Below are 12,338 nucleotides of genomic sequence, written 5' to 3' on the forward strand. Positions count from 1 at the left end.
TACTTTGGCCTGCTGTGTACTCGTTTATAATAGTGACTTGTACTAACTGCTTTTTGTATCCCTGAACTCTCCCAACAGTATAACAAGCATCTGTATGTACATATCAGCCAGTCACACCCCTCCTATAGCGATTCGTTATTGGAGTCTGTGGATGTACGTCAAATCTATGACAAGTTCCCGGAAAAAAAGGGAGGACTCAAAGAACTCTATGAGAAAGGTCCACCCAATGCCTTCTTTTTGGTCAAGTTCTGGGTAAGATTGTCAGGTTATTTGTTATTATAGCCATATTTTTGTTCTTAGGACTGTTTGCAATGTTCTTTATGACAAGTTTTGATGTTGGTTGATTAAAAATTAGAGTTGTGTGAAGTAAAACTTGTGTCTCAAATACTGACTTTGAGCCCATACACGAGGCCTTATAATGGATGCATGTTTTACAAAATAGACATAGAAACCTATGTTTCAATACTATACCTTCATACAAGAGGCACAGAGAGGTTTTTTTTTTCACACAGATTTACTCAGAATCCGTGAGAAAAAAAACTAAACATTGTGGCATTTCCCAATGCATGTCGTATTACAGAGGTAATTTATCCTGGAAGCAAAGGAGATATACAGTTCCTCACGAGGCAGCTTACAGCAGCACATGGAGTTCCTACAGTTCTGTAATATTGTAGGGGCTCTTGCGTGGACCCTCGTGAAATTAATAAAATATTTTTTAAATAGTTTTGGAAACACAATTTAGGTGTGATGGGCAGATCTTTGTTGGACAGTTGAGTTTTGGTTTTAATGTTCACATTTTTACAAAAACAATGTTCTATATTATTATATTATATATCCTGTTTGACACGGTGTTTGTTTTTGGACAGGCTGACCTCAATACCAGCATTCAGGATGAGCCAGGTGTCTTCTATGGTGTCAGCAGCCAGTATGAGAGCCCTGAGAATATGACCATCACCTGTTCCTCCAAAGTGTGCTCCTTCGGGAAACAGGTGGTAGAGAAAGTAGAGGTGTGTATTGTTAATTTCTGTACATATTCTCTGTATTAAGCACAAAAGTTTGCTGCATCTTTACATGGGGTGCACATGTTTATGAGAGATTAAAACTAGTAATACAAGGCTGAGACATGTTCGCCCCCCAATATTTAAAAAAGGAACTGTAATAGAACATAATGACACTAAATCCAAAGGTTGTAACACAACTGAGTGCGTCCGTGCCCCCAAATGAGCCGATTCGAAGTCCCCAAGAAACATGTATTACTAAGCAGAGTTAGTAGTAACGGGCGTCCTATTAGTAATATGGTGTGTTAATGACTTATTACTACGTTTTCATATCAATGTCTACCAGTGAACCATCTTGAATACTTTATGACATATTTATTTTCTTTGGTCTACAGACAGAGTATGCCCGGTTTGAAAACGGACGTTTCCTTTATCGCATCCATCGTTCACCTATGTGTGAATATCTCATTAACTTTATCCACAAATTGAAGCAGCTTCCTGAAAAATACATGATGAATAGTGTGTTAGAAAACTTCACTATACTACAGGTAAAATGGGGGACAGTACGTTAAAGGGAATGTGTCGCTATAAAATTCAATATTTTTTTTTTAGTTAAACAGTTAGTATATACATGATTACACATTGTTCTAATTTTTTTAATGTTTTCACAAGTCAGGAAATATTATAAATTAGATTCTAATTTATAACATTTCCATGTGCTGGTCACTAGAGGGAGCAATTCCCAAAATTGCAGCATTGGCATGTGGTAAAGCAACCTCATTGCTTTATGCTGCAAAATTGGAGAAGACACACTCGCTCTAGTGTGCTCAAACAATCCCCCTCCTTTATCCTGGCTAGTGCCAGGAGAAAGGAGGGGGTTGAATGTTCAAACCTCCTACACTGTGTGCCGCCATTTTTTGAGCGGATGCACAGTGTAGTAGGCTTACATACAGTGGTAATCACACAGTAAAACACGAACATACACAAACATAACTTACCTGCTTCTGCCGCCACCGCTGCCGCCGCTCCCTCCGCTCCGTTTGCTCCCTCCGCTCCTAGTACTTGCTTCTGAACATATGTCCGGAAGCCGCGACCAGAAGTAGTCATCTTACTGTCCAGCCGCGGCTTCCAATCCACATGAAAATGGCGCCGGATGTCGCTCGGCCGAAGACCTTCCTTTTGGACTGTGTGGGAGCGGTGCATGCACCGTTCCCACACAGACGGCGTACATTATAGTGAATGGAACGGCTCCCGTTCGCATTCTCTATGGGGAAGTATGTGCCGTATTCCATCTCTGTATGTGTCGTTAATCGACACATACAGAGATGAAAAAAAAAATGGCAGCCCCCATAGAGAAGTAAAAGTAAAAAAAAAGAACACAAATAAATAAAATTTATTTTAATAACACACTAAAAGCAAATTGATATAAAAAAAATTTTTTTCGCGACACCTGTCCTAGAATCTTTTTAACTTCTCTGATATGCAATGGATTGATCATTATTTAGAAGGAGGAAAAAAAACCTTGATGATGACGTCATCCTAAAGGGGCCATCTGCATTAAACAATACCTTTTTGTTACCAGGGTCCCCAATACTAATCTGATTACACGGTGTTACACTGTATAGACCCCCAGCAATCAGCTGAGATATGTGGCGAAACCAGGAAAAGCATTACACGGTTCCCACTGAAATCAATGGGCTGTAATGCATTGACAATGCTCTTTATAGCTGCTTTCCCTTCTAGCTTATAGATGAGGATCCTGAATGATGGACCCCCATATAACATTTCTTATAGGATATGCGAAAATGGGTTTTCTATCGGACAACCTCTTTAATCATTTATTTGAGAAATTGTAATTGTCAATCCTGAATAAAGTAGAGCTATAAAGCATGGCTACTAATTGATAACTTCAAGCTCCTAAACCCTGGTCCAAAAGCAATACCTTGACCCAGCACATTTCCACTAATGTCATGTGATACATATGTTATTACATCATAGGATCTATATACAGTAAATAAAAAAAAGATAATTCGTGCAATAAGTTACATATACCATAATGACATCATTGTTCATAACCATAGACTATTTTTGAGGGAATTGTTTGTAACCAAGAACCATTTAACACCCCTTTCCTCTAGAACTAATTATAACTCTAATAATGTATTGAATTAATATCTCAATGTTGGTGAATTGTGACCTTTGCAAATAATTTTTTTTTTTCATTTTTTTTTAGGTGGTTACAAATCGGGACACCCAAGAACTTCTACTCTGCATAGCTTACGTTTTTGAAGTGTCCACCAGTGAACATGGCGCTCAGCATCACATTTATAGGCTGGTTAAAGACTGAGACGTAAAGAACCCTTCCCCATGACTCAGCCATGTAGGACTTGGCTGTCAGTGTTGATGGCATCTCGTATTCTCCTCAAACCTCTCAAACTTCCTGGGAAAGGAGACTTTTTAGAAAATGGGTATGGGACCCTTAAGTGGATGCATGGACATGAGGGGGAAGGGCCACAAAACCACAAAGACCTCACCCTTACAGAACCTTCTGTGTTATGTTTTGAGCCAAAAGGAATATATATAAATATCTATATATATAAATATAAATATATGTTTGTGTGTGAAACAGTTTCCAAACCGGGGAAACCATGTATAAGCCGCAGCTGTCATAAGGTGTTTTTGTTAAATCTTTAATGTTATTTTTATTTTTTACATTGTGTTGCTGCCAAGTGCATAAGTTCACGGTACGGCACCAATTTATGAGTAAGGTGTGGAAGACTGAGTGGGATTGGAGACTTGTATAAATGCTCCTTCTCTCACTTATTTTTATTTTTTTTTTAACCCAGCTTTTTTGACCCCACTGAAATGTAACTCCTGCACTTTCTGTGGTCGAAACATTGTAGCTATAGCCACCATTTCTTTAGCCCACTAAAAAAAAAAAAAATCTTTGTTAATAGTAGGCTTGCACAGTATTTTAATCTGGTTCACTGTTCAACTTTGTGTTGTGTGGCCAGCTACTAAGACTAAAATGTCATATTTAACATATCAGGGAGTACCGGAAAGCAAATTCTACTGTGTGGGAGGTTTAGTGCACCATCCGGCCTTCCGTGTGAGTGTATTTAAGTTCCATCATGGACTTGTGAAGTAAAATGGAAGTCAGAAGGTGGTATATAATGTGACTTAAGCAGTTCTACTTGCCAAGAACATGTCTATTTTTCAATGAATAGCCAAGGATTAAGCGTTGACATCTGGGCCTGGTAATGTCTTGTTGAGGAGAAGTGAAAGACCAATTAAAGTTCTGCTTTTATTTTCAAGTATGTGTAAAAATTAGGGGATTCCCATAAGTGTCATTGTGGCACATAAGCCCGAAAATAAAGGAGAGACTTGCCTGCCATGAAGACGAATTACTGAAGATGTTTTGTATCGACCAGATGGACTAATGAAAAGTATAGAAAGAAATGTATAGTGACTTTCACACTGGTGTCACAAATTCAGTGCCTAAAACAAAAATGAGAAAAAAAAATATATATATATATATTTTGTATTGAAAAGACAACTTTTTCCCTAAGTGGATTTTACTTGTGCCATGAAAAAGACAAAATGTACTTAACTGGCAACCCACATCCAGCATATCCCTCGCAGCACTCTCAAAGAAGCCCAGAATGTCAGGTGGATCAGTATTTTAATGGTGAATGTCGTCTTGTACAGAGCAATAAGTTGAATTGTATGGATAAGATTGGTGTTTCTAATATTTGCTAGTGATGGAATGGTGAGTGGGCAGTTCTGAGTACTTCATAACTCCATAGAAAAAAAAGAAAAAATATGGGGCATTAAATGGTCCAAGAGACTGTTTATTGGAGCTTAAGAGACCTCAAAATGGTCCTTGCAACCTAATTGAATGTACTCGTGTATGCCACTACTGCATGGGCATAAGAATTGTTCCCAGAAAGTAAGAAAAGATATGAACAGCTTTAGGTCTTCAATTATTTCGCTGTTGGCAGTACGCTGAAAGACGATGTGAAGACACCATGCAGCAAATTGGTTAAACCAAAGATATACCTACTATGCGTATCTACTGATCATCTGTTCAGTCCTTGTTTTTTGTGTTTTTTTAACATTTCGTGGGCACTATTTAATGTTCTTAGCAGTGAGGTTTGGTTGAAACCAAATCGAAGCCGTCAGAGTTTGGATCGATGAGTGCATTGCTCGAGAACTTCATGTGTTGAGATGTGCACTTACAACCATTGTATACAGTTGTGAAATGGAGTTGATTTTCATCCTGTGCCATTGATTCTTCTTGAATAGGTCATGGTTTTGCCTTAAGAATCCCCATATTTATTTTGTTTAAACTAAGCGGGAAGTTTACAGGAAGGAATATATTTGACTTATGAGAAAGTTAACGGGGAATCTGGACATGTATGTGGAAACTGATAGATGCTTGACATACTACAACATTGGGCAGGGTTAACCATGAAATTAACCAAGCTTCTCGTTTTATCAGTAAGCAAAAAATAGATTGTCCCAACGACTTGGCTCGTCTGTGTTGTATCACTTGGCTACATTCTTCCTAAACATTTGTTTCATCTATTGCTAAAAGTTAAACCTATGTGTACCCTAAGCATCTTCTCCTTAAACATTAAGGGGAAACCAATAACTAAATATATTGTGGTGTTCACTGTTATATACTGTAATTACAATATATACTGAGTATAAAATGTGTCATGTGTCTAAATTTAAGATATTTGAATTGAATTGCACTCTGTTGTGTAGCCAAGTGCAGTACTCAGAAACCTTGGGGGACTTCTTGTTGTGGTTTTCAGTAGTTCTTCAGTGGATCGTCCTAATTTTTGCCAACATAAAGTTTTGAGTGCCAAGAAAACCAACTTCTTCTATTGGAACATAACCTACCTCAAGTATCTTAAGTTTTGACTGGTCCTGGAAAACCTTACATGCATATTTGTAGCTTATTCACCAAAATACATGGTTATCGCTGTTACTGGTTTCCCATAGTGTGTCGCACATTGAGAAATAATCATTGTCTATGATATGATTGGTTTGGTGAAGATTTGGGCACCGCACTGACGAGGCGCACCTCTGCAGTGGGTTGTTTCAATTCCATGGATTTTACATTCATAATAGATGTTTGAGGGAACAAAGTTTTAAGCACAGTTCTGCTGCCATGGTGGGACTGTAGAATTCATTGAAGGTCCTATCCTATACAAGTTTAAACCTATTTATTGACAAGTAGCGACAGAAATTCATGAGTGGTAACAGGATGACAGGAAGAAGGTGTTTGGTGACCCCATTTGACATAATTATTTTTTTCCTTCATCACTTGACGTACAGATGAATTTTCAAAAATCATCCTTTATTTACTCAAATTTTTGAGGAAAACCATTGTACACAGGAGAAAAGAAAATGTTGGACTCTAATGTATGCCTATGTTTGTATTGTGAACAAAACTTTCTTAGTATATAAAATTATTTTACAAAAAAGCATATGCTGTTGGTTTTATTTCCCAGTATCTGATTTTATTATTTCATTTTCTATGTAAAAGGGATTGTATGAGACTTCTTTCCTTATGAAACAGTACCACTCTTGTCCATTGACCATGTGTGGTATTGTAGCTGAGCTCCATTTAACTAAAATCGAGCCAAGCTTTAATACTTTACACAGCCTATGGACAACAGTGGCACTGTTTCTGGAAGGAAGCAGCCATGTTTTTCTGATCTCATACAACCCCTTTAATAAAAAATATTTTGTGCTCTGCTTTTGTTAAATCGAAGTGAGAACATATTCTAATCTGGTTAATTTTTAAGCAGTTTCTTGGCTTTGACTGGTAACATACAAAAGTTAAATTTGCAGAATGACTTATTCCTTACAGTCTTCCATAAAGCTTCTGTTCATCAGTATTGAAGAAATGGATCCCTTCCAAAAGGGAGGAGGTCAAAACTACATTTGTTTAGGATTGTTAGCCCTCAGCAGTCCAATATATGGAAATATGTGTGTTCAATACAAAGAACTGGCACATCATTTATTCTTTCTAAGAACTGTACAAAAAACCAGAGGACATTCATTACGTGTGGAGGAAAGGCTATTCAGACATCAATGTAGGAAAGGGTTCTTTACAGTTAGTGTATTTAAACTATGGAATGACTTAACCTAAGGCCCCATGCACACGACCGTGGTTACCATGGTCCGTGCATGGCCCCGGAGCCCAGATCACAGAAAGAACGGGCAAGCCTTATTATGGCCGTGTTCTGCGGTCCGGGCTCATTGAAAATAAGCACGGGGTGGCTCGCGGCTGACACTCCGTGGCCGGCCGAACTGAAAATCACGGCCGTGCACATGGCTACGGTCGTGTGCATTAGGCCTAAGAGGTAGTAATGACAGATACAATGACAGCATACAAAAAAGAGCTACATGATTATCTAAGGACTAATAGCATTGAGATATATAGATCATTTAGCAATGTTAATGCATAATTGATCTGAGAATGTTTAAACTTGATGAACATGTGTCTTTTTTCAACCTAAGTAGCTATGTAACATAAGGGCCTCATACACAAGCATGCTATGTCATATCTATAGACCCTCTTCAGCGGCATGCAGGGAGCCCCCACGGGCCTTTATTACAGAGCTGTGGGCTCTTTGAATGCGCCATATGGGGCCTCCACGTTGCACCGTATTCTCTCTTGTAAGTAATGATTCTTTGGGAGAATACTTTCATAATTCAGCATGCCATATACAGTATATCTGTGAGAAAATCCTCTGTGTGTCTCCATATGAAATAGAAGGCACACTTTTACAAAATAAGACTATGGTAAAAATAGTTGTATTTTATTTTTACTGTACACTTTTTTTTAAGACCTTTATTTAATTATATTTTATTTTTATATTTTAGTCCCACTAGTGGACATGACAATTTCTTTCTGATCGCTGATATAATGCTTTGGTATACTCAGTGTACCAAAGTATTACTGCCTGTAAAACATGCAGGCAGTCTTTTAGGCCGTGCCTCTGGCTAATAGGCATATAATGGTCATATAGTAGGCTAATTGGCATATAGTCATGGAAGGCCTGGAGGCCTTTGTTAGGCTCCTGGCTGCCATGGCAACCCATCGGCGGCCAGTGATCACATTTGCGGGCCGGCAATGGGTGACGGGAGGGAACCCCGTCCCACTGTCAAGCTACTTAAATTCCGCAGTTGCTATTGACCGGGGCATTTAAGGGGTTAAGCGTCCGGGATCTGAGTTTTTTTCGATGCCAGCCGTTGAAGGTCTGGTGCCTGTGCGATCACTATTATGTACATGCATTTTGAAATGCAGGAATAGATTAATCTCATTTGACCCTATTCTGTCTCATATTTCAAGATAAACTGGGAAAAATATATAAAGAATTATTCTACCTGTATCTAAAGAGTCATCCTCCCCTCCTGCTCACAAACAAAAGGCGTAACTAATGTCTTGGGCCCCAATGCAAACAATCTGTAACAGCTCCCACCCCTATTATGTGTCATTTAGGATACTGTTGTCTTCTTACATGGCGGAGCGGCCATTGGGCCACACAATTCCCAGGGACTGGGTGCAACTGTTACCTCTACACGCCTTATAGCTACACCCCTGCAACAAACCTGTCTCTGGCTGTTTCTGTCCCTGTCTGCAATTGTGGTGTTAAATCTTACCACCTTGGTGAAGTACTGCTGTATGTCAGAGGAAATAGAAGAGGTCAGGAGGAATTAACACTTGTGTTGTCTGCAAGATTTGCATTGCTTCTCGAAGAGAATAGTTCTATACATTTAACACCCGATAGATCATTGTATAGTAGCGCGCATATTTCATAGCCATATCAGACTCTGTGTGCCACTGTACAACTTCTCTGCTATGTGTAGGGCCGCACAGTCCTGCTGCCGCCATCCCCTCCTGCACCATAATTGTACATGCGCCTATAGGACGCAGATACAATTACATGCATAAGCACTGAATGGCGGGGCACGGAACTTACACCGCTATTCGAAGCCTTTCAATGATGTATGCGGCGCGAATGACAGGGCAAGGTAGCCTGCCATTCAGCGTCTTTCACGTTGAAAGGCGCTCATTGGCCAGGCAGAATAACTTGCCCTGACACTCAGCGCCTTTTAACGACGCAAGCGGCACAATGATGTCATCGTGCCACTTACGTTGTTTAGCCACAGTAGATCTGCTCAGAAGAGAACAGGTCTGCATTGTAAGAGGATGGAATGGGTTTAGGTGAGTATGTAAAGTTGTTGTTTTTTCTGTCAAAAGTGTGAGGGGCTTTTTGTGGAGCACTATCTACAGGGAGGGCTGTATGTGGGGCTATATGTGGAGTGCTTTCTATAGGGGGGCTGTACATGGGGGCTATATGTGGATAACTATGTACAGGGGGTGGGTGCTATATGTTGAGCACTATCTCCAGGTGGGGTTGTATGTGGGGGCTATATGTGGAGCACTATCTACAGGGGGCGGATGCTTTATGCGGAGAACTATCTACAGGGAGGGCTATATGTGGAGCACTATCCACATAGGGCTGGGGCTATATGTGGAGCGCTATCTACAGGGGGTGGGGGCTATATGTAGAGCACTATCTACAGGGGGCTATATGTGGAGCACTATCTACAGGGGGTGGGGGCTATATATGGAGCACTATGTACAGGGGGTGGGGGCTAAATGTGTAGCACTATCTACAGGGGGGCTATATGTGGGGGCTATAAGTGGAGCACTTCAGGAGGAGCTATATGTGGGGCAGGGGCACTATCTACAGTGGGGCATTATCTACAGGGCCTATATCTGGGGCACTATCTACAGGGGGGCCATATGTGGGGCACTATCTACAGGGGGGCTATATGTGGGGCACTTTCTACAGGGGTCTGTATGTGGGGCGGGATCTATGTAGGGCACTGTCTATGGGGGCACTATCTACAGGGGCTCTATGGTGGGCAGTATGTACAGGAGTCTCCATACCCCATAGGGGGCACTATGTATGTGGGGCAATGTAGACAGGGGGCTCTATTTGGGTCACTGTATACAGGGAGCTCTATGTGGGGCACTGTCTACAGGGGGCTCTATGGGGGGTACTATCTACAGGGGGCTCCATGGGGACCCAAATATACAGGTGGCTCTATGGGGGGCACTATCTACAGGCTGCACTGTGTGTATGTGGGACATAGTGTATGGTGTTATTATAATCAGGGGCACATAGTGTATGGTTCTATTATAATTAGAGGTGCAGTGTGTGGCGCTATTATATTTAGGGGCGTTGTATGTCGCACCATGAGAATTTTATCTTTGTTTATAGGTGCAGAAATATTTAAAAGTGAGAAACTGAAGGCATCTGAGCAGAAAACTGCAGAAATGGGCAGTGGCCGGGAGAAGTCAACTTCGAGGTCTGGACTGGATGGAGACGTCACCTATGAGTCACTTAATGTAAATGTTTATTCTGCCTCTAATCAGTACTGTAGTCACTGTATAATCTGAAGCGAGATGATGGGTGGTATGATTTAATTTTTTTTGTGAAGCTGCTAGTGATGTAGAACAGCCATGGGGATGTCAATCAAGATCTGGGGGGTGCCATTTCAATTTTAACTCAGGCAGTAAAAAAGCTAAAATTGGCCCTGGCTGTGTGCATGAGGCCTAATAAACACTGGGAAAAGGTTTTTCTTCAGATAATACCTCCGTTTTCTTTTGTATGAACTCGTAAACATATGGTCGTATAGTATGGCCCTATAGACTTCTTTTCGTGCTCTATTACTACTCGGAGCTTGTATTGAGCCATAAATACAATCATGTCCATGAGACTAAGCAGACATTAAAATGGTAATTCAATATTTCATACAAACTTCCCCTAATTTGTGCTGCATACAATGTGCTCGTATTGTGTTTCTCTTGGCAGAAGTTACCCGTCTATTACCTGTTAGCAGGGTGGAGTAACACACAGCTGCTAATCTCGCAAGACTACAGTTAGGCTGGATTCACACGAACGTGTATTGCGTCCGTGCGGGCCGCGTGGTTTTCACGCGCCACGCACAGACCAATACAAGTCTATGGAGCAGTACAGACAGTCCGTGCTTTTTGCGCAGCGTTTGTCCGCTGCGCAAAAAGCGCGACATGGTCAATATCTCGGCGTATTTTGCGCATCACGCACCCATTGAAGTCAATGGGTGCGTGAAAACCACGCAGGTCGCACGGAAGCACTTCCGTGCGAACTGCCTGTTTCGCGCACCAGCTGTCAAAAGGATGAATGTAAACAGAAAAGCACCACGTGCTTTTCTGTTTACAAACATCCAAATGGCGTGTCATAATGATGGCGGCTGCGCGAAAAGCCCACAGCCACGCATCATATGATGCTGCCACACGGAGCAGGTAAGTGGCTTTTGCGCAGGCAAAACGCAGCGTTTTTTGCGTGCGCAAAAACGCCACGCACGTCTGAATCAGCCCTTAGACACAACAGAGCCACATACTGGTATATACAGCAAAGGCTCTGAGTACTGGGGGATCCTCCAGTTATTCAGACATGTACTAATTATTTTGTACGCCCTTTTTTATTGTGTAGAAAAAGGAATTATATTCAGGTGTAATTTAAAAAAAAAAATTAAATGGAAAAGAACGGAAGTGTGAACAGACTGGTGTTAGTGTGTGTTCTGTCAGGTTTATGTAGACATCTGACGGTAAGAATAGTGTATAATACTGCACCATTTAAAAAAACAAGACAAAACTGAAATCTAACGGACCCATTATAAGTCACTGGCATCCATTACATAATAGAAGCTCATATCCATCATTGCCCAACAAGGGAATGAGAAAAACCTGGACCGCACATCCACTTGCTTTAGTTGATTTATTGCGGCTCAGCAAAATGTAAAAATGTATGAACATGAATTTCTTATTAAATATTTTGAGCAAATTGTATCAGCCCACTTGCCACTCCACGGCAACCTCTTATAAGTGGGTCCCTACTATTAAGTGCAGTATCGCACAGAAACAAGTGCCGCTGAAACACAGCACCCACAGAGGGAGCAACCCAGGAGACCAACAGCACCCATGCTGCCAGTCTAAGCCACCTTGGCTCTGGGCCACGTCCCCCCAAAGATACAGCACCACAGCAACAAAGATCACTTGCGCCTGTAATTTTGGAAGCCAATGACGCCAGTGTAAATAGAGCCTTACTTATAGTAGTCACATTAATGTACTGAAATATCACCATGTTATTTTAACTCCCAATAGTCAGTTACTGGGAACTGTTCCATATTTCCTCACTAACTTATTATTTTTTACTTTTATAGTTTATTAAGGAAAGTTAGGTGGGGGTCCGACCTCTGGGATAC

General features: G+C 40.9%; 1 protein-coding gene across 3 annotated transcripts in view; it reads left to right on the forward strand.

The window, feature by feature from the left end:
* Positions 1-6,494, forward strand: part of TEAD2 (TEA domain transcription factor 2) — an 84,061-nt gene extending 77,567 nt beyond the window's left edge. For all 3 annotated transcript variants that reach the window (XM_075839873.1, XM_075839875.1, XM_075839874.1), the window contains 4 exons: positions 79-252; positions 867-1,007; positions 1,394-1,546; positions 3,232-6,494. In XM_075839873.1, coding sequence (XP_075695988.1) covers positions 79-252; positions 867-1,007; positions 1,394-1,546; positions 3,232-3,345 — 582 coding nt within the window. In that variant the 3' untranslated portion in view covers positions 3,346-6,494. The remainder of the gene's footprint in view (positions 1-78; positions 253-866; positions 1,008-1,393; positions 1,547-3,231) is intronic.
* Positions 6,495-12,338: the final 5,844 nt, after the last annotated feature.

This window comes from Rhinoderma darwinii, chromosome 10, assembly GCF_050947455.1.
Source record: "Rhinoderma darwinii isolate aRhiDar2 chromosome 10, aRhiDar2.hap1, whole genome shotgun sequence".
NCBI lineage: Eukaryota > Metazoa > Chordata > Amphibia > Anura > Rhinodermatidae > Rhinoderma > Rhinoderma darwinii.